The sequence below is a fragment of the Neovison vison genome, chromosome 7 (assembly GCF_020171115.1).
Source record: "Neovison vison isolate M4711 chromosome 7, ASM_NN_V1, whole genome shotgun sequence".
Lineage (NCBI taxonomy): Eukaryota > Metazoa > Chordata > Mammalia > Carnivora > Mustelidae > Neogale > Neogale vison.
Window position 1 is genome coordinate 148,223,524 of NC_058097.1, and position 22,630 is coordinate 148,246,153.

At 54.1% G+C, this 22,630-nt stretch overlaps 1 protein-coding gene across 1 annotated transcript in view; it reads left to right on the plus strand.

Annotated features, from left to right (window-relative positions):
- The first annotated feature begins 318 nt into the window (after positions 1 to 318).
- ARRB1 (arrestin beta 1) overlaps positions 319 to 22,630 on the plus strand; it is a 73,980-nt gene continuing 51,668 nt past the window's right edge. The window contains exon 1 of the mRNA XM_044258522.1: positions 319 to 431. Coding sequence (XP_044114457.1) covers positions 412 to 431 — 20 coding nt within the window. The 5' untranslated portion in view covers positions 319 to 411. The remainder of the gene's footprint in view (positions 432 to 22,630) is intronic.

The window sequence follows — 22,630 nt, forward strand, 5'->3', positions numbered from 1 at the left end:
GTGCTCACGCACCGGCACACTCGCGTGCACACACGCGCACGTATAGACACCCCAGCGTGCGCCCTCACGTACACAGACACACAGCGGGGTGCACGGCGGTGTGGACCCCCAAATGCCGGCCTTGAGGCCGTGACGCGCCCGCCGCCCTGCCCTGGCGCGCACACGCAGGCACACGCGCAGGCACACGCACCCTCCCGCACTGCTCCACGCCCCTGGCCGCGGCCCCGGCGGGCGCTGTGCTGCGCGGCGGGCGGGCCCGGGGCGGGGGCGGCGGCGGCGGCGGCTGCGGCCGGGAGAGCGGAGGAGGCGGAGCAGGGAGCCGGGAGCCGGCTGGCCCGCGCTCCTCCTGCCGGCCGGGGATTTTCCAGCCTGGGCGCTGTCGCCTCGGACCTCCTGCGGCCGCGGCGGACCATGGGCGACAAAGGGACGCGGTGAGTGCCGGCGGCGGCCCGGCCGGGTGCCCTGGGGGCGACCTGGGCTCGGGCTCGGGCGGGGGTTCCAGTCGGTCACCCCGGGAGCGCCGACGCCTGGCTCCGCGGCACGCAGCTCTCCTGTGCCAGAGGTCTCCTGTGTGTGGTCGCTGGCGGGGCCGAGGAGACCCGGGGGGTCCTGGGTGGGGGTACCTAGAGCGAGGACCTGGACGCCCCATCTGGCTCGCAGCTCCTCGCCGCCGCCGCCACACACACACACACACACACACACACTCACTCACTCACTGCTGACACCCAGCACCTACAGGCCAGCAGACGCATAGACGCAAGGGGGCAGGTTAACACACAATGGCACACACGCTCCTGGAGACACACGGGCACACTCATCCATGGGCACACTCCTGCTGGCATACACACGGACGTTCACTGCCACAAGCTTATCGCATACAATGACACACCGTCACACACTCACTGGTACACATTCATGAACACATTCTTGCTGACAGTCATGTTGTCGTACACATGTCACACACTAACACACATCAGTTCTACCACACCTTCATGTTGGCACACTCATGGTGGCCTACACAGATACACACAGACACTGTCACTTGCACTCACTGTAACAAACACTCTGGGATATACCCTCTCACACTCATGTGGCACCTATCTCCCCAACACCTTGTTTGTGAGACCCACCAACACTGACCCCCACAGTCAGACTAAAGCCCACATACTCTGGCGCCCCATGGTCACTAGCCAACAGACCCTGGGGCCGCTGACACACTCACTCCAGTCCCTACATGGCACGAAGTGGAAAGACACACATCACACAGGGTGGCAGGCCCCCACAGAGCCTGGGAAAAATGCATCCCATCCACTCTGTTTCCTTCCCTCTGACCTCCAGAGGCCTGGGGTGGCTGGCCACCATCTGTCTGAAGCTGGGGTGGGGAGAGGGGTTCCTATCTCCTTAGGAGCTTGGCATGGCTCAAAAAGGGAGAGGCTTTGCCTCTGAGATGGAAAACTAGTACAAAATAGGGGGGGAAGCTGGGGCAGGGCAGCCCCTGGGGATAGCCTCTGTAGACAAGACAAGCCGAGATCAGGCACTCTGGTTTGTCACCCTGGTTGTACCCCTTCCCTCTGCCTGCTCCTTTAAGTGCCACTAGATGCTTCCCTCTCTCCTCCCCCTACCACTTCTACAAGCCCTTCATTTTCATTTTTTTCTTTCTTTACCTTCTTCTATCCTTGTGCCCCACTTCTCTCTCCTCTCTTCCCTCTCTTCTTGCTGCCAATAATTATTTATTGAGTTCCTGCTGTGTACGAGGCATGGCGTGGGGATCAAAGACATGTAAGACCTATTCCTTCCCAAAAGAGCAGCTAGACTAGGAAGACATGACCCCAGTGGTCATTACGTTTCGCGACCACGACAAAGCAATTTCACACAGCCTGCTGTCTGACACTCTTCCTCAACAGCATTAGTGAGATCCTCTAGAGACTATTTTCTTCTCCTCAGAAGAAGAAACTGAGGCTTGAAGATAATTTAGAAACTGCTTCCCAACCATCCCCCTGACATCTTTTTCAAGGAGGCTAATTTTCCTTTTCTGCTTTCCAGAAGAGGAACCAGAGTGTTAGAGGTTACCTGACTTTCTTAAGGTCAGGGGACATCAGAAGCTGGGCAGAGGCTGGACTCCGCTTAGTCCATTTCTCTGGGGCTTGCTCTTGGGCAGTGCCAAACCCTTCATGGGCCCTGAGGGTGCCCTGCTCTGTGTGTGGAGGCCCCGGGCTCGGAGGCGAGGCTGCAGAAGATCCTGAAGCTTCTGCATTCACCTTGATGACTAGTCCTCATTGCAGCTGGCTGGCCGGCACTGCAACCATGTCTTTGTCCTCACTAGGATGTGCGACTCTCTCTTCTGCTATGGCTAATGTCCCCCAAAGCCAAGATCCTCCTGACCATTGAGATGAGACTTTTCTCCCCGTGAGCGTTAGGAGCCTTTGCCCTTCTCATTTATTCCTCCTGTGCTGCTCTACCATCAGGGTGACTCAGCCCCTCTTGGGCCTTGGTTTGCCTCTCTGTGACTTGAAGAGGTGGGTCACTGCTGCCCATGCTGGCATAGAGTGCCAGCAGGATGGGGAGCTTGTGAGCAGCGCAGTACCTGTTGGAGATCCTGTCTTTGGGGTCAAGATCTTTCCCACGACCCCCCCCCTACTTGCCTCTAACTCACAGGGGGGCCTTGGACATTTGTCCTTACCTTTCTGGACCTTAGTTTTCCTGTCTGTAAATTGGAGCTGTCAGTACTTAAGCATTTCAAGGCTCTGTTGTGTTTATTGAATTTGCTGAGCAGGGAAGAGGTGCTGCCTGAAGCCTGGAGCCCAGGCTTGGCTAAAGTCCATTTGATGGATGGTGGCCCTGCTTTCCCCCCGCCCTCTCTTGTAGCCCCAGGAGGCCAGATTTCCTGAGGAATTTGGAAGAGAAGGACGAAATCAATAATGGGCTGTACCGTGCCTCACTTCGGAGGCCATGGGTTTCTTTCTCTGACCTGGAAGAGGAAACTGCAAATACCTCATACTGTAAGGCTCAGGAGTCATGGCATCCGTCTAAGCACTTGGACTCAGCCCCATGTGGAAGTGATAGTGAGAATTAGTCAGAAACTGTCACTGTCCTCTAGGAAGTCTTAGGGTCCAGGGGGAAGGCCAGGGAGACCAATGTGTGGATGGGATTAATTACGGGGCAGGTGTTACGATGACTGTTCTAGCAAGGTGCTCTGGGAGCAATCGTACACCCATTCAGCAAATGTTGACGGAGTGTCCGGGGCTGGGGCTTCTGAGAGGAAGGGTCCCACTCTGTCGCCGAAGGATTTAGAGCCGAGCAGGTGACTACACTGCAGGGTGACAGGTGCCGTGGAAGGCCTAGGGAGGAGTCCCCACCCCAGTCCCAGTGGGGGACATGGTAAGGGACGCTTTCCTGGGACAGAGGTGGCTCTGGAGCCCCTGAGCTTCATCTGGAAAGATGAGGAGGCCAAGGCGGTGGCCCTGGGGATGGTGTTCCTGGCGGAGGGCGCAGAATGTGAAAAGGTCTGGGAGGCTCGAAGCACCCCGTGTGTGCGACCTGCGGGTGGGGCTGGTGATGATAGGTGAGCCTCAAGAGAAAAGTGCAGGCTAGTCAGCAACAGCCTGGAACGTCACTAAGGAGAGAGTCTGTGGAGGTTCAGGGGGGAGTGTGAGAGGAGAGACGAGAGCAGATTTCCCTTGCAGAGGGACGCCTTTGGCAGTGGCAGGGGTGCAGAGGGCAGAAGCAGGGAGATTGGGTGAGGAGGCCATGGAGGAGCCTGGGAGAAAGCAGGATCCAAGCTAGGCTTGGGGAGAGGACGCAACTGAGAAATATGAATGAGGAGGTGGTGTCCATTAGTCTGACTGCTCGGTATCTGGTATGTGTCAGGAAACTGACATGCATGATCTCATTTGGTTCTCCCAGTGATCCTGTTAATGGAGGGATTGTTACTCCCTTTTACAGCTGAAGAAACAGACTAAGAGAGATTAAGTAATTTGTCCACTGCCATTCAGCGGAGAAGCCAGCCCGTGTGTTCACAAAGCCCTCTGCGGCACCGCGCTTCCACCCAGAGGGAGAGGGCTGAATGGCCCACACAGCCTCCCGCACCTCCCTGGCCAGTCCACTCTCTCGCGGGCTGTGCATCCCTTCTGGTTCTTGCTGTTCTTCCTAATTCAGCTGCCAACACTAACGATCAGAGTGAGATAACAGGAGGGACTTCCCGAGAGGCAATGGGAAGGAATGGAATTCTTGTTCCTACAGATGGTTATGAAGTTTTCTTTGTTGGAAGGGGAGGAAGGCGGGTGTGATAGACACATGTCATCACCAGCTTTTCGAACCTTGGCTGTCATCTCTCTCTCAGCAGTCAAGCCCTCTGTGACCTATCTTGGGAGGAATAGGGAGAAGTCTTGTGGCTTTGTCCAAGGACGCATCGGGGGTTGCTGGGAATGGCAGTGTTGAACCTGACTTACCATCTCTGGTGCCCAGTCTAGGCTGGCTTCTGGGCTTCAGACTTGGCCACAGCTCTTTCCCTTCCAAGTTTGGGCATCCTTGCCTGAGGCTGAAGTTTTCCATTGGCATGGGTTCAGGGGGCTTGTCACACCTCGGAGCTGTGACAATGGAAAAACAACAGAGAGTCAACACCACCCAAGTGGCCCCTGGCGTCAGCCAGGCCACCCTCCACTGCTTCCAGAGTGACCATTCTGGCCATCTGTCTGTCTGAGGCCGGCAGGGAAGGGGCAGTTTGGCAGGGAGCCAGACTGGAAGTTGAGAAAGATGTAGGGAGACTTCTGTCTGCATAGATGGGTCAGGATCCTGGGGGTAGGGATGGTGGAGGGAGGTGGGGATTGGAAAGTCCTGGGTTTGGAAGTGGCAGTTGCCTCCAGGGGTGCGTGGGTACTGTGGCATAGGGAAGAGTTATGGTGTGTACAGAGAGGAGAGTTAGGGGCAGCTGGGGCCTTGGAGAGCTCAGGTGCCTGAGGGGGAAGAGGGGACCAGCTTGAGCACCTGGGAGTTGGCCAGAAGGCAGCGGCTGGTGACTTGGTGAGAGGGCTTTTGATGGGGTGGTGAGGGTAAAGCTGGGTCACAGGGGAGAGGGGAAGACCTGCTTTTCCCCCGTGCTTGGAGCTCAGGTGGGTCTCATGGAGGAAGGGTATGAGGCCCTGGGCTCAGGTGGTGGGGACTGGGGGTGGGGGAACCTGGGGGTCAGGCTCAGCTAGGGGTGGGAGGGACACTGTAGAAATGCAAGCTGGTCACAGGAGAGGGTGAAAGAGGGGCCTCTGATTGTGGCTGGGGGTCTTGGGAAGCCTTTCATAAGGAAGTGCCTTCTGAGCTGGGTTCTGGAGCAAGGGGAAGGCCGAGTCGTCTAGACAGAAATTGCGGACAGCAGCTGCAGGCGCAGGAGTGTGGCTGCTGAGGGACGAGGCCGCCCTAGGAAGTAGGCCTTGGGTACTGGGTGGGTGAATTTCCTGGCAGTTTCTCACACATTTATCCATACCCCAGGTGTTTTTATTTCCCAGTTGGTGAGCTTCTTGTGGTTTGGGGGCTATTTCTGTTTTCTGTTTGCTGGTCTGTTATCCACTTCTGGGTCTGATTCATTGGAGATGCCTGGGAAGGGTAGTTGAGTGCACTGAATCCTTCCTCCCCTCTTGCCTCTGCTGTCAGCCCAGGGGCATCCTAAGGGCTAATATTAGGCCCTTCCCATTAGGGAATTCTAAGGATGATAGCCATGTTTCCCACATTAGACTAGGTTTGGTGGGTAGAGAGTGGGGAGTCCATTTCCTCCATCAGATTGTGAAGTCTTGAAGGAGAGGGAGGTCCCATCCCTATCAGAATGGGGTTCCTCAGAGTGAAGCTGGTTTCTCCCCCATCAGACAGGCATCCGAAAGAGGAAGGTCTGTCTGCCCCATCAGACTGAAGGCTGCTGAGGGTGGGGCATGTCTCAGTATGAGTAGGTATTAATCTGGGATGGTTTCAGGCTCCTTCTCTGTCTTCTGTGTGCAGGATGGGTCCTGCCCCAGGAGTGGCTGGAGTCCTAATGGGGGGGGGTGTCCAACCAACAGAGGGGGTGGGGCAGGACAGGGTGGCTGCTTTTGAGAGGGGAACAAAGGCGTCTGTTGTCCCAGCCCCAGCCCTCCCTCCCCAAGGGGCCCTGGCAGGGTCATCTCTCTGGAGACGCCTCCTCCTTCCTGGGACAGGCCCCATCTTTAGTCCACTTGAGAGGAACTGCCTGTTCCTTCCCAGGAGACCTGGTGCCAGATGAGGCCGGGCTTCGGGGACTGGACCAGACAGGTCCTGGAGTTCTGTATGGCTGAAGTCACCGCAGCCACTGAGTGGTTTTCCCTCTGCTGAGGATGGGGCTGGGCCTGGCTGGGACCACAGCCGAATCCGTGGGGCCCCTTGTACTTGGAGAGGAATCCATCTATTGGTCCGAAGAGCCTGGAACAAGGGGGACACTCTGGCTAATGTCAGGCCGGCTGGAGACTTACTCCTTGCTCAAGTCTGAGCATTCAGTGGCAACATGGCAGGCACCCACAGGTCCGGAAACGGAATGGGTATGGGCCTGGGTGAAGCCAAAGGGCCCTCCCATAGTGGTTGTGTGCCTCTGGCCCCACAGCTGGTCCTCCTGGTTCTTTTGCTGCTCTATCCTCCTGCCTTCTCCCATGCCATTAGTGGGCATGGGTGTGTTTTGACCAAGGGAGGGGCGGGGCGGAGTGGACAGCTGGGATGTACCATCACTGGAGGGTCCCAGAGGTATGCTCTAAAGCTTAATCATTGCTGTGTGATCCATGCACCACATTCACCCTCTCTGGGTCTTGGTGTCTCTGTGGAAGTCAAATCCTCCATGCTGTGCAAGGAGGTAACTCTCCTTGAGATATCCCCTTTCCTGTATTCTGCTAGTGGGCGTGGGGGTGATCTTTCTTCCAGAGGGTACCAGAAGTGGGGAATAGGGCAAAGTTCAGGCCTCTGTCACAGACCAGTGGGACCGAGATTGCAGGGGAGCTGGGCCTGGGTGACTGTGGATTGTGCCCTCAGCCCACTCTGTGATCCGATTAATATAGACTGATTAGTATAGTGGGTAGGCTTTAGGAAGAACCAGATTTCCTGGTTTCATATGCCAGCTCTGCCACTTACCAGCTCTGTGACTTCTATTATTTAACCCTTCCTCTGCTGTAGAACTCTCCTCCGGGAAATGGGCCAGCAACTGTGCCTATAGAGTAGGTTGCCTCAAGGAGTAACTGAGCTGAAATAGGTAAAGCTCAGGGACAAGTCCCTGGCCAAAGGGCGGTATTTACTTGAGGTCAGCTCCCTCAGCAGGCTGTGAGCTCCCACAGATCACAGTAACCCTCTGTGATTCACTCCTGAGGCCTCAAAGTTCTTGGCACAAGCCTGTTTCATCATTGGCCCTTAGTACACAGGTGGTGACCTGACCCAACACAGTGCCCTTCCTGTCTGTCCTTCAAGGCCTGCATCATATATGGCCTCCTTCTTCAGGAAGCCCTCGCTGATCACCCTGATCACCAAGTACCTTGTGGGGTTTTTGTTTTATTTCTTGTGTGTGTGTGTGTGTGTGTGTGTGTGTTTTGTTTTGTTTTACATTCTTTCTGTCTCTCTCTCTCTCTCTCTCTCAGTCTTGGCATTGATCCACTCACCCACACCCCCAATGTGTCCTGGTTATTTACATAGTTGCAGTGTCCCCTGGGTGAGACCAAGGACACCTGTCCTGAGTCTTTTGTCCCTGTACCTGTGCAGACCTGGCATGGTGCACTGAACTACGTAAATATTTGTTCAGTGAAGGAGGCTGAATGTAGGTGTTTCACTGGGAGAAGATATACTTGGCAGGGGAGGGGGATGGGCAGTATGGTTGGTGAGGACAATGGGATATCTTTGCCGGCTTTGAGACACCTACAAGTGATTTTGTGTGTGTGTGTCACCCAAAGGGCGGAGGTCATTGGATGAGCGGCTTTACCTGGCTAGGAGCACGTGTTTTCTGATAGCCAGAGCTAGCCGGCATGGGGTTTGGTGGCTCGTTCCAGCCTTCTTGCTTTTGCGTCTCCTGCTCCCCCCATTTAGGGTGCCATCCTTGCTTCTTACCGCTTGTCCAAATCCTTCTCCCTAAGTAAGTGCCCCAGCCGTGGAGCCGTCCCTTGCTGGCCCCAAGAGTGTGGGTTCCATTCTTCATCCCCATCCTCAGACATTTCCTGAGCCTTCCTGGGTCTGGACTATGGTGTAGGTGAGTGTAGAGTCTTTAGAATGGACATGTGGATCTGGCCCCAGAACACCCAGTATGGTTTGACCTGGCCTGAGGAGGGGTCCGTGGCTTCCGATGACCCACCGGTGATCAAGGAGCTCTTTATGCAGCTGGAGAGATCTCCCCCCTTGGCTTCCCACTGGGCAAGTACTCAGGACCCACCTAATTACTGGGGACAGCGTTCTGGGCAGCAGCCTGCGTTCATGACCAGCAGCCTGCGGTCATGATCAGCTAATTAAACCACCCAAGAATTGCTCATTGGCCCTGAGGAGGGGAAGGAAGAACGTGGGGGGTGGTGGGGCTCAGAAGAATGTGAGAAGGCGAGCAAGGCTGTGAAGGAGGCTTCAGACATGGGGCCTGCAGGCAGAGCTAGGAAAAGAAATCAGGAGGTGGGGAGAGAGAGTGGGGGAGCTGGGAGAGAGGCAGACAGACAGACGGATGAGCCAGAGTGCTATCTGGGGACAACAGCCAAGTGAGATAAGTCAAGGAGAGGGGTGCTGACCTGGGAAACAGGGACCCCACTTCTTTGCTATCCCTCTGATACCCTGGATGAGCTGTTTTTCCTCTTTGGGCCTCAGTTTCTCCGTGTGTCAAGAAGGAAGGAGAAAGGGCTTTGGCCTAGGAGGGCCTTAGTACTCTTTCCTTCTCAGTTCTACAGCTGGAAGGGGAGAAGGCAGAGACAGCAGGCTGTCAGGCTGTGCTCTGTGCTGGATAGCTTGGCCGCCAGCAGCCCTGTGTCTGGAAGGGGCAGGCAGTGGGTGGGTGTGATCCCGCCTGAGATGGAATGCCTCGAGTTGAATCAGAAGGGAAGAGTCTGGGTGGCAGGCAGCAGGCAAGCCCTTGGCCTCTGTTGTGCCCTGTCCCTGTCTTCATGGCCATCCTCTAGCTCCCAAACTAGCCTCCTCAGTGGGGACCAGTGAGGGCTGTGTGGTGTCTCCCAATAGTAGCACCCCTGGATGTATGGGGATCCCCAAAGCTAGAGCCATGAAGTCTGGAACAGGGATGGTAGAGTCCCGCAGACTTGGGCAGTTCTGCTGTCCAGCATATTGCACACCAGATCCATGACTTCGGGGGAAGGCTCTCTGGGTGTCAGTTTTCTCATTTGTGCGGTAGGCATGATAACATCACCTAGTGCATATGGTTGCTGTGGCCCAGAGGGTAAGGATTTGCTGAAGCCCTCACTGTCATTCAAGACCAGGAGTGGGTCTCAGCTCTTCTCTCTGCTTCCCTGTCTCCCGCATCCCCTCCCTCCTGCCCTGTCTGGTGCTGTGCACACAGATGAATATGCGGGGGTGGGGGTTGCACCAGGCTAGAGAAGAAGTTCAGATGGAGGCAGGAAAGGGAAGTGAGATTGCCCAGAGGCCAGGGAGGGGCAGAGCTGGGTGCTGCGGGGCAGCCTAAGCCCCCAGCCCTATGGCCCCTCACCTATGACAGATTGTCTAGGAGGCAGTGGGGAGAATCTGGGGGGCAAGAAGCTGGGGCAGGGGTGGACACTGTGGAGGGCCCCAGGCTTCTCTCCCGTAGCCCATGCCCTCAGGTGCTGCTGTGGGGACTAGAGCCAGGTTTTCTGCCCAGGAAGCCAGCAGGCCACTGTTTCACACACTCCGATGACAACAGCCCTTCCTGGTTCCCACCCCTAGCAGGAGGGTGCCTGCTTGGAGCTGAGAGTCTTGGAGAGCAGCGCCAGCCTCCGAGGTCTGCTGAGGTCTGGAGGAGAGGCAGCAAAGAAGGGAAGCAAGCTGCCTCGCCCTCCCCCAGCCTCTCCCTGCAGTGCTGGGCTGTGACATGCCAGGGCCTCTGACTCCAAGGAAGCTGGTTACATAACTCGGCCCAACTCCCTGGTTCCTTCTTCTCTTCCTCCCCAGAGGGGCCCAGGAGGAGGCCAGAACTGCTTCGCTGGGGATTTCTGGGCCTGAGATGTCAATGTGAGCAGTCCCCTGCCTGGGCTGGTGGTATGTGCTGCCCACACCATTTCCAGGGGAGAGCTGTAGGGCCGCTGAGGTTGGCTCCAGGCACTGCCCCCTCCCACACTCCTGGGAGTAGAGCTGCAAGGGGGAGAAGCCCTCATTAGAGGAAACAGGCTGTGTCCTGAGATAATTTGCCCACGAAGTACCCCCAGCAGGGACCTGGCCTCTTTGCAGCCAGAGGAACAAATAGCCAGCATTTTTCAGTTTGTTCCACTAGGTTCCACAAACATTTCTCAAGCACTCGCTGGGTGCCAGGCCCAGACCTCCACTCAACACATGTCTCCACGCTGCCTGGCTGTCTTGCGGAGCAGCTCTGCTCCTGTCCCCCACCTGAAAGCCCTTCTCAAAGGCCTAGCCCTCGGGGGCTGGGGTGGCGGAGACCTCCATGATAGAGAACACCATGGGGGTTGCTCTGGGCTGGGCATTTACAGGCTTGGCTTATCCCTTTCTCTTCTGCCACCCCAGTCCTCCCAAGAAGGGACCTGTGAATGAACACTTCAGGGCTGGGCATCTGAAGCACGAAGAGGAGGAAACATGCAAGTCTCGGCCCTGGGGCTGCTCCTGTCTTTTAGGGGAGAGGAAATAGATCATCACAACACACTAGAAGAAGGGGGTAAGGTGGATTCGTTTATATAGGGTGGGGGGGGGTGCCAAAGCCCGCCAAGTGGCTCAGGGTCAGAGGCAGCTCCTTAGAAGTGGGGGACCCTGGAGCAGGCTTTGGCTGGTGAGTCTGTACCAGGCACAGTGTCAGACCCCTCAGCTGCTGTTAATTAGGGGTAGGCGGAGGCTGTAGATTGTTTTTAAACAAAAAAAATTTTTTTTAAAAGATATTATTCATTTGAGAAAGAGACAGAGGGTGCATGGGGGGTGGCACAGAGGAAGAGGGACAGAAGGCTGCCCCTTGAGCTGGGAGCCCAATGAGGCTGGGCTTGATCCGAGGACCCCGACATCATGATCTGAGCGGAAAGTAGACGTTTAACTTACTGAGCCTCCCAGGTGGGGCTGCAAAGGGTTGGGGGGGCACAATATTTAGGGTGAAATTCAAGGTTCTACCTCATGGCCTGACAGTGAATGTTGGGGCCTGGACGGAAGAAATGGGATGGATATAGGAGGAGACACCAGGTCCTGCAAACCCACCGTCGGAAATGAGGCAGTTTGGGGGAGGGTCTGTCCTGGTCTCTTCTGGTGGAGGGCCATCAGAGCAAAGACTTTTCCCAGTGGAGGAGATCTGCAGAAGGTCTGATGACTTCTAGATGAGCAATGGACATGAAATGGGAAACAATGTCTTTTGAGAAACAGTGCTAAGCTTTGGGGCTGTGGCGTGGCAGTGGGGGTGGGGGACACGTGGGTCTGAGGTCCGTCTCTGGAGGTGAGGGGCTGGGTGGCCAAGAGAAGCACCTTCCTTCTAGCAGGATCTCCAGTATCCCTGGTAGCTTCCCAGGGTTTTTCAGCCTATGGGCATAAAGCTTCCGGTCTTTCTCTGTTGTATCTGTGCTAATGAAAGTGCCCAGCACATCAGCAGGATGATTTTATTATGGACATTTATAGCCCCAGGGCAGTGGAAGAAACCAGGAAGCATTTTTAAAACTCAGTAAGGAGAACTTTTTCTTTGCAAGAGATTTTTTTTTTTAATATCCTAAAAATGACAAAGATGATCACATGGGATAATGGAATGGTTAAATATGCTCGTATTCATTTCTCATTTAGAGGGCTGACTTTAGCAGCAAGGTCTCAGTGTGCAGACTTCAGACAATCTGATCAGCTCTGATGTTCACTTTTTTACAGTCAATTTTGCTAAAAAAAAAAAAAAAAAAAAAGGTAAAAGTTTTTTTGGTAAGTAGAACTTTCAACCAAAGAACCATAGCCCAGTCCCAGATGGAGTCCGGTCCCAGGCCACACACACAGCAACTTGGCTCCCTCCAGCCTCAGCTTCTGTTGGAGTGTTTGAGGGCAGGGATGTGCCAAGCTCCTGATCCTTACCTTTGGGACACCCAGCCTCATGGTGATATATACATGTCCTTATCACCGAAGTGCTTTTCTTCTCCCTATTCTCCTTCGGCTGGCTGGCTCAAGCTAAGCGCTGCTTCCGGCCTGGACTGTTACCAGAATCTTCTGGCTCCATCCTGGTCCTGCTGCTCAGTCTAGATGCCCCCCACACCGTCCTCTTATTCTGAAATTCACATCTGACTCCATTTTTCTCCTCTGTCTTAGAAACTGGCCGGTTGCTCCCCATTTCCTGTAGGACAGTCCACATTCTCCAGGGGGCATTGGAGGCCCTCCACCGTCTGTGCCAAACTTCCTTCCTGTGCTCCTTTCCCAGCTCTCCCCACCACCCAGCCCACACCCCAGCTGCACTGATTTTTTTGGATATTCCCCTACAGTCTTCACATTTTCTCCGCACTGTGCCTTTGTTCAAGCCGGCCTCTCCAAATGGAATGCCTTCTTTCTCTGACTGGGCACAGCTCCCTTCTATTTGAAGGTTGAACTTCACCCCCGTGTAGTATAGTTGATCTGTACTGAGCACCTCAGGTGTGACACCTTCCCTTGACTGGGCACCCTGCACCAAGGCTGTCAGTGTCCTCCTTCGTGCTCCTTCGCACCTCACAGTCTTGCGGGTGGGATGGCGCGTTCCGTCAGAGCTGGCTGCTGACACATCAGTCTCCTGTGCTTGCGGGCAGACCTGTGTCTGGTACCTCTTGGCCCCCCAGCTCCTGATAGGGCTGGCCTAGCCCCGTGAGGTCTAGGTTTGCAGAAGTGAACTGAAGCAAGAGTACAAGCCCCACACACCCATGGGCATGTGTGCAAACTCACACACTTCTGACACCCATGGCTGTTGTACTCATACACGTAGGGGCCAGAACTGGGTGGAGGTGTGAGTCAGGGAAGATTCCCTGGAGGAAGCGAGCCCTGAGCTGCTGACCCAAAGGAGAAGCACTCTTTCCCTCTTCTCACTTCCTTCCTGGCCCTAGCGCTTTAAGAAAACAGCTGACACCGGCTGTGGAAAGGAAAATGTCAGTATTGTGAGTTGGGGGTTGGGATCTCTGAGCCTGGAGGTGATTAAATTAGGCACGTGCCTCCCTCCCTTCCTTCCTTGCCCTCCCTCCCTTCCATTCCCTGCCTCCCTCTCTCTCTCTCTCCCTCTCTCTCCCTCCCTCCCTCCCTCCCTCCCAGTAGTCCCTCCCCTTCCCTTCCTTCCTCCCTCCTTTCCCAGTCTCCATTATCTTCTCCCTTCCTCCTCCTCCCTTCCTCCCTCCCTCTTCCCTCCCCTCCCTGCCTCCTGCCCCACCTCTCTCTCTCCTGCCTCCCCTCTCTCCCTCCCTCCTTGCTCCCCTCTCTACCTCCAGCACCCCTCTTTCCCTCCCACCTCCCTCCCCTCCCTGCCTCCCTTCCACATACATTTCTGAACCTCTAGCACATGCCAAATATCGGGGGCTGATACACAAAACTGATCAGATAAAACATATCTTTATATTTTTCTGTCTTCCTAATGTTCATGTTGGAACTTGCCCTTTCCTTTTTCTGTCTCAGGGGATCTGAGTTCAAGTGTTGGCATGTCACTGATAGCTCTGTGCCTCTGGGCCGGTCAAGTCACTTCTCTGAGCTTTAGTTTCCTTTGTATACCATGGAGATGATAATACCCTCCTCCTGAGACTACAATGGATCATATGTGTGAGGTGCCCAGCAGGCGCCTTTGATGGTAGTTCCTCACTGAGTGAGAGCCACTCTCCAGCTGGAAGCCGGATCCTGTGTGTCCTCCTTGACCAGCACAGGGCCAGACATACAGTACAGCGGCGTGCTCAGTCATTCCAGTTTTCCTGGGACTGTCTTGGTCCATCTAGGGATACTCCTTTGTCTTGGGCGACTGTGGACAGGTGGTCACCCTACACTACATTCTCCATAAGGGTTTGTAGAACAGACATATGAGTGGGTAAATCATAAGGGAAGGACAGAGCTGGGACTTGGGCAAGCAAAAGCAAGCACGGGGCAGCTGGCTTGTCAGGGGAGAGCTGGTCTCGTGAAGGGTCTGGGTAGCGGAGCAGGTGGAAGGTGGGAGGTGGGCTCAGGACCTTCTGCTGCTTGGCAGCATAGGGAAAGGTACAGGCCCTGAGTCTGCGAGGCTGTTGCTTTTAAGCAAGCTTCAGGCTTCCAAAGCATATGCACTCGTTGTCTGATCCCCTTTTTCTAGGAAGGCCTGTAATAAGCCACTGGCTGCTCCTCTGCTTCAGAAGCTGGAGGCCTATTGTTCCTCATGGGACACATGGTGTTCCTCAGGACACATGGTGTTCCTCAGGAGCTGTGTACTCCAGACTGTGAAGAGACTAGGCCAAGGTCCAGGCTGGGAGATGGGAGAGCAGGGCTCTAGCCCCATTCCCTGGTCTTGGCCCAGAGACCTAGCAAGGCCTCAGTTCCCTACCTGTTCCCTGAGGATCCAGCCCTTCCTGCCAGGGTGTCTGTGAGATGTCACCTGCAAAGATCCCTTGGCATGTCTCGCCCAGACGAGGCATAAAATGCGTGTCCTCTGTTGTTCCTTTCTGTAAATGGGGACAATACAATCAGCTCTGCCTACCTTCCAGGGCTGATGTGTGGACCAGATGGGATGCGGGATGTGGGAACACTGGGTAAACAGTGTCATAGCCTTAAAATATTTGGGGCTGGGGTTCTTGGTGGGGCTGTTTCTGCTGGCCCAGAGGTCCAGGCACAGGTGGGGGCGACCCTGCCCACCCAGGCATGGAGGACCCTCCTGGAGGCGTGCTCCAGGATCACAGAGAAGTCCAGCGCTGCTGTCCATGGGAGCATGCACATTCCGTGGGCGGGTCCTGAGCTCAGACGAGCTCTGCAGCTTCTGAAACCCTGGTGAGAGGGAGACAGCCAGCCAGCCAGACTTGGTCCTGTGGCAGAGAGGGTTTAGTTGCAGCAGGACGCGTGACCAGAAGAAGGAATGTCCTCTGGAGCCTCCTCTGTCAGTTGGGCTGGAGGCAGGGCCTTTGTGAAGGCGGGTGGTGTTCGGATCGCCTCTGGGCCCTTCCTCCAGCCCAGGGGCGGACTCACCGTGAGGCTGGCGCAGCTTCAGCTTCAGGCCCTCTGTGCTCCAGGGCCCCTTCCAAGACCTAGCGCTGTGTCCGTGGACTCAGAGGTTCTGTGAATGGTGCAAAAAGAAGATATTTTTGTACTCTTCTTTTTTCTTTTTTTAAAGAGGGCTTCCAAACTCTATGAACTCATTCAAGCCTCAATTCGCCCCTGCTCAGGCCAGGTGGTCCTTTGTGCCAGGATGTCAGAGCCATGTCCCTGCGTGTGCTCGGGGAGGTCTCACCCCACACACGCGGACCTGGTCATCAGTTACGGCCCTCCCTGCTGAGGCAGGACCCAAAAGCCATCTGGGTGAGCCACTTCCGGGCCAGGCCCAGCTGCCAAGCTCCCTGGCTGTGTAAAGGAAAGACTGGAGAAGTCCTTCAGCCCTCAGACGTACTCATCTGTAACGTGGACATCATCCCTACGTGAAAAGGCCTGGAAAGGTCTAAATAATGTGCCGCAGGTGAAACCTCCTGGGACAGCCCCCGGCTTGTCGCGGGAGCTCAGTAAATGAGTGGAACCTGGATAGAGATGGGGGGTAGGGAGATTTGGAGGCTTGGGGGAACGGGGTGGGAGGCACCCCTTCCATTGGGGTCTCTGTCAGATTCACTTATACTGTGCTGGGCCTGGTGCCAGCATTCAGACAGCTAGGGTGGGTGCCGGTGGTCAGATGAGCTAAGAGGGGAAAAGGGTTTAATAGCTGTGGAGTACAGTTTCCTGGGAAGGGGCCATTGTAAACTGAGTGGCCCTTTGGTGGGGGAGGGCAGAGTGGAAATCTGGATCGAACTTTCCTGCTGCTGGGGGTGAGAGGTCATCAGCCTGACCTGTTTGGTTTGAGTGAAGCAGCCCAAGCAGGCAAGCCAGACCTTTCCTGCTTAGAAGGGAAACCAGGCCGGCAGGGTGCGCTGCTTCCCACGTCGTGCAGGCCGGCGCTGAGCTGGGGAAAGGGGAAGGTAGCTTAATGACGGTGGTCCCGCCCCTCACAACTTCAGCGCCCCCTTCAGGGAGGGGAGGGAACGGCAGTGAGGTGGGGATTGGGAGGAAGGAATAGAAACTTTGGTGTGAGGCTACCTTTCAAATCCAGCCACTATTGCTTATGTCTCTGACCTTGAAACAGTTACCTAATCTTTCTGAACCTCTGTTTTCCTATCTTTAAAATGGGGGTGATAATATTCTCTCCCCACTGCCTAAATGAGATGGTGTAGGGCTTAGCACTGGCACACAGTAGGTGCTCAGTAAATACTGATTATCCCTCACTCCTCCCCCATGACCCTCATCCAACTGTCTTGCATTCTACTCCATTATCCATATGCGTATACCCTTGGTTGGACTGGGATCCCGGAGGGCAAATGTTGTGTTTTTTTCATCCATCACTACACCCCCAGCCCTGGCACAGTATCTTCCAGACACCTTGAACTGGTTGGCGAGAAGCTGCACTGGGTCAAAGAAAGGTGCAGGACGTTTAAGCCAGAAACTCACTTACTGCACACCTACTGTGCGCTCCTGCCAGAGGCCTAATGGGTGGTCTGTGCCCTGCTTGTCAGTAGTAACTTGAATGGCCACTGACTGTCAGTAGTAATTTGCTGTCACCCTCTGTACCAGCGACTTTCTTTTCTTTGCTTCTGGTCCCAGTACCCGGCACAAGGGGTACCCATACATTTTTGGTGAATGAATGGCTGCCTTCCTCCCCTCTCTCCCCCCCTCCTTTCTGAAGTCAGGCTTTGTGTCCCTCCCAGCCCAGCCACTTTCCAGCTGTGGCAAGTCACCCTGCCTTGTTCAGTTTCAGCTTCCTCCTCTTTAAAACGGGGAAAATAGTGGTATCAGATGTCCAAGGGCCCAACTGTGCCAAAGAACAAGGTAAGCACCCCATAATGTCAGCTGCTGTTTTTTGCATGATCTCCAGGGGTCTTTGTCATCTGGCAGGGGGAACATTCCATTCCTGCAGACCCTCTCTGCTGGCCTCACAATGGATTTGGAGCTCAGTGCAAACTGTTTATGTTTCCCCGGCAGAGTTTATTACCCAGGCAGTCTTACTGCAATTAATTACTAGCAGAGCAAATAACTTGTCCCTGGGAGGCTGGACTTGGCATAAACATTTACATCCAGCCAGGGGCCAGCCCAGGGGCTAGGCTCTTTCCTCCAGGCTCTGGAACAGAGGGAGATCAGAGGATCAGGCTGAGAGGTGTAGGATAGGGTGGGGTGCCAAAGAGAAACAGCTTTCCTTCAATTGCTTTCCCTGGAGGACTCCTTAGCCCTTGAGGTACTGGGCCTCTGCTTTCTCTTTTCATCTCCCTCGCTGCCAAGGAGAGTCCCTGTGTGCAGATGGGGAAATCAAGGCTCAGCTAAATTAAGCAGCCTGCTTAAAGCCACAGAACCTGCAGGAGGGGCAGGAGGTGAAGGTTCAAGTGGTAGCAATGTGGAAAAATAGACTGGGAAGGGAGGCTAGAAGCTGGGAAATCATCGAGGGATTGCTTGTTGGTTCTCTTGTTCATTTGCCACATGTTTGTCCGGCCTCTGTGAGGGGAGCCTGAGGAGGCGGTGCTGACTGTTAGTGACGACTGAGACTGACCAACTCCACACTGAGTTCCAGAAGCTCCCTCAGGATGGTCCCATTAACAGTCAAACATGTGGCAGAGGTAGTTTCTTGGAGGACAGGAAGGAGGTGGCCTCTGTGTGTCTCTAGAGCTCAGAGTCCCACTGTCTTAAACAGAGAGGTGGCCTGAAGGGGAGTAGTCTTCAAACAAACAAACAAACAAACAAAAAAACAAACCCAGAAGGGTCCCTGGATGGCTCAGTCAGTTAGGCATCTCCCTCTTGATTTGGGCTCAGGTCATGATCTCAGGGTCGTGAGATTGAGCCCCACGTCTGGGTCCATAGTGGCCACGGGGCCTGCTTAAGATTCTTTCTCCCCACCTCCGCCGCCCACCTCCCCGTACCTCTCTCTTTTTTTCTCCCCCTCATTATCAAAAACCCAAACACCAAACCAAAACAAAACAAAACAAAAAATACCAAAAGGAAGGGCCCTCTGAAGGCAGCTCACTCCTCTCAACCTAGAATCTAGAATTCTAGAGTCCCGCCCAAGCCCCAACTTTTGGGCAAAGAGAAGGTTCAGAGAAGGTTTAGCTCAAAGTTCCACAGCAGGAAGGCTTAGTGGACATTCCAGACAAAGGGCTTTATCTCGTGCATTTATGTCTTAGGGGTGAAACGACCGATCGTAGGGGAAACTTTCGTGGCTGTCCTGATCCCATGCCCCCTCTCCACTCCGTGGCTGTGAGTCCTGTGTTTTCTGGAGTCTTGTTCCACTCGCAGTCTTGCTGTGTAACTCTCTAGAGCCTCCTGCTGGGGCCATCTTCCCTCTATGCTGGAAGGAAAGCTAAGGCTTAGGGAGGAAAAGGAGCAGGGTCCTCCTGCCCCACTCATTCTGGATGTGGTGTGCCTGGATTCTGGAACCTCCGGGGGTGGGCAGGAGCACATCTCTGCAGCTTCAGGCCCTGGGGCACCCTGGGGCCTCACCTAAGCCCTCCACTCTGTGTTGTCAGCACCTGGCCCAGAGCCTGGCTTGTGGTAACTGATGTCCAGGGAAGGTGTGGCTTGCAGGGTGGGTGACTGGCTGGTGGTAGACGAGGGTGGCAGGCAGGGGGCTCCACTCCGAGTCACCTCTGGACCACAGATGAATATCGGCATTGCTTCCAGAAAGGAGACAGGACAATAGTCCTCACTCACAGGGTCATGGTGAGGATCAAAAGGCAGCCGAAAGTGAAAACAGATGGTCCAAATGTGCATCAGTGGATGGATGTCTAAACCGATTGTGGTCAGTCCAAACCATGGAGGAGTATTGAGTCATAACAAGGGATGACACAGTGGTGCCTGCTGTGACAGGGACGAGCCTTGAAAATATTGCTGTAAGTGAAGGAAGCCAGTTGCCCAGGTCACACATTGTATGATTCCATTTATATGAAATGTCTAGAATAGATCCATCTGTAGCTGCCAGAGGCTGGGGGAAGGGGAGAATGGGGAGAAGAGACTTCCTATGGGTGAGGCATTTCACTGTGGAGCCATGGAAATGTTTTGGAAATGGAGGAGGTAGGTTTTTTGTTTTGTTGTTGTTGGGTTTTTTTTTTTTTTTTTTTTTGCACATCTTGAATGTACTAAATGCCACTAATTGTTCACTTTGAAATGCTAAGTTTTATGTTATGTGAATTTCACCTCAATACATTATTTTTTTTTAATGCCCCCCCCCCAAAAAAAGACACATCCGTAAGGAAAGGATGCTGGAGGTGGGACATGGGTGTTGGGGTGAGCCTCCTGGAGGAAGGTGGGGTGAGACTGAACAGCCGTGAAGTGTGCAGGTGTCAAGTGGAAGGCAGTTTGGCAGACTGGTAGGACCAAGGGTTCTAGAATAAGACAGGGGATTCAGAGCTCTGTGGTCTTTGGCAGGTTATTTAACCCCTCTGTTTCTGTTTTCTTAGGTGTGAGATGGGAGTAATGAAGTTTTTATTATGGGACTCGTAATCTTTTATTATGGAAATTATAAGATTTTCCTGAGGATTAAATGCATTAATATTTGCGAAATGCTGAGAACGGTGCTTGGCACAAAGTGGGTACCGCGTTGAGTGTTAGCTGCTGTTACTGTCGCTCATTCATATTTTCATTTATTTGCTCACTTAGCACCAGGCCCAGGTTGTGCCCTGAGGGCGGGGCTGGGAGAGCAGGGAGGTGGGGGTGGGAAGGGGAGGGGCCGGGTCCTGTTCTCAGGGCCGCCCTCATATCTGGATGCAGAGTCAGGCCCTACTGTACCTCCTCCCCGCCGCTGATCCTGTAGCTCCAGCTGTTAATGAAAATCGTGCATCACCTCCCGGTTCTCGGAGCTTCCTGAGCAGGCACTGTCTCCCTTAGGACCTGGCAGTCCTCTTTCTTGGCTTTTGAAAACACCTGGGTCTTGGGGGCTGGTGCCTTGGGCTTTCTGGAACGTTAGTAAGTCCCTGGGCCTTGGTTTCCCTGCTTATCCTGGGAGAGGTCAGGCTGTGCTCTGGGGCTGTCAGTGTCTTTTAACCTCCAAACCTGAGCCCATGCGTGGGATGGGCCTGACATGTCACATCTGTGGAGATTTAATTTATAAAAAATGGATAGTATTTTTAGGGCTTGCGTTCTGGACAACTGAGGTAGGGGGTCAAAGAGGGAGTCAGATAATGAATACTGTTTTTCTGAAAATAAATAAATTGGAAGAAAGAAAAAAAAAATAAAAGAGGGAGTCAGGGGTCTCTCCTGAGCTCCCGCCTTCAAGCTTTTGCCTCCTTTTGGGCCTGGCCAGCCTCTGTCGGCCTCCCCGACTCTTCTAGCAGTCATTCAGGCTCAGAGTCTCATGGACTGAAACAGTTTGTTTCTGGCTGCCGCCCATCTCTGCTCTGTCAATCCGTCCATGTCGGCACCCCTCCCACTGCTGTCCTCAGCCCGTCACTCCACTCCGTCACATTCCCTCCCTGTGACATTCAGTACACACACAATCACCAGGTCCTGGTGACTCCCGTTCACCCACAGGGGAGTCTTGCTCAGCTCCTGTACTCCCCTTCTTCCACCTGCATCCCTCAGCTCACCCCCAGCCACCTGCCCTCCTTCCACCTAGAGCTCTGTCTCCACCTGCTGGCTCCCCTGCCAGCTGCTTGTCATGGAGGTTGTCCCCAGGCAAAGGAGCAGAAAAGTCATTCCAGGAAGGAGCTTGCTTTCTCTCAAAACAAAGTTACGTCTTAAGTAGCTTGAGTCAGGCTTCCAGAACTCCTCCCTGGTGGTGGGAGGATGGATAAAACAGGCAGCGGCGCTGTGCTAGAGGGCCTCTGGAAGAAAGCAGAGCCAGCGTCAGGCCAGGCAGAGTTCTCTGGCTTCTCAGAAAGCCCTGATGCATTCATATCCCCTCCCCTCTCTCCCAGACACAGACAGCACACTCCTGCACATGTGGACACTGGCTCTCAAGGGTTTGGCACACTGGGTTCAGGGAAGTTTTCTTGGGTAGAACACTCATTTATTCAGCCTTTCATTCATCCATGGGTCTTTTTTCAGTGCCAGGCCCTGTGCCGAATCCTGGGGATATGGAGTGGGGCCAGACCAGGTCCCCGTCTGAGGGCTGGTTCCGGAGGCTGTTGGGCACTCAGAAGCACACAGTGCGGTCTGATAAGTGCCATGCATTCGTTTGCTCATTCAACAAAGGCTTGCTAAGCACCTGCTGCGTACCAGGCCCCATTCTAGCACCAGGGCACCGGCCCAGAACAACAAAGGCAAGAACCCTTACCTTTACCAGGCTAGCCTTCTGGGACTGTGCCATCCCAGAGACACAGTGACGAGAGTTCTGAGGGCACATTTAAAAAGAACTAATATTTATCATTCAATAACTATTTTTAAAAACACAAAATCAGGGGCGCCTGGGTGGCTCAGTCCTTATATGTCTGCCTTTGGCTCAGGTCATGATCCGGGGGTCCAGGGTTCGAGCCTGGCATCCTGGGATCGAGTCCCTCCCTGCTCAGCAGGAAGCCTGCTTCGCTCTCTCCCACTCCCCCTGCTTGTGTTCCTTCTCTCCCTGTGTCTCTCTCCATCCGATAAATAAATAATGAAGTAAAATTTAAAAAAAAATAAAAACACAAAACCTTCAGTTTAGACAAGGAGAAGATAGCAGTTGTCCATAATTTCATCGCTTTGGAAGAACATTAAAAATTTTTTTTCAGTGTTTGCCCTCTCTGCTATGCATGTGTGTGTACGTGTATGTGTGCAGGTGCCTGTGTGTTCAGGCACAATGGTGCTTAAGCTGTCTGTGACATCTGGACTAGTGTCTTTTTTCCTCCAGCATTTCCCTGCTATTAACCTAGCATTAATAAATCCATATTTATTAATGACACACAGAGCTCCTCATGCAAATGCTCCTCAGTTTACCGAACTCTCCCCTTCTTTGGCATAGACATTATTTCTAGTTTTTTTGCTATTCCAAATAATGCTGAAACAATTAGTTTCGAAACCACCCAGTGACCTTCTGAGGGCAGGATCCTGGAAGTTGCAAAGGTCCCAGGTTCTGCAGCTGCCCGTCCTCCCTCTCCCCTGCAGGCCTTTCTCGCTGTGAAGGCTCAGTGCCTTGCCTGTGGGAGAGGAGGCGCCCGCCAGGTCAGTCTCAGTACAAGTTGTTGCATTTCTCCTTGGCTGCATAAACAATCAGCTGATAACTTAGTAGCTGGAAATAACAACGTTCTTTTTTTTTTTTTTCTCTCCTGGTTTCTGCGGGTCAGGATGTGGGAAGGGCTCAGCTGGGCACGTCTGGCTCAGGGTCTTGCGCGGTCACAGCTGGCCCTGGGGCTGGAGCAGCTGGTGCTTGAAGTGGGCTCTTGTT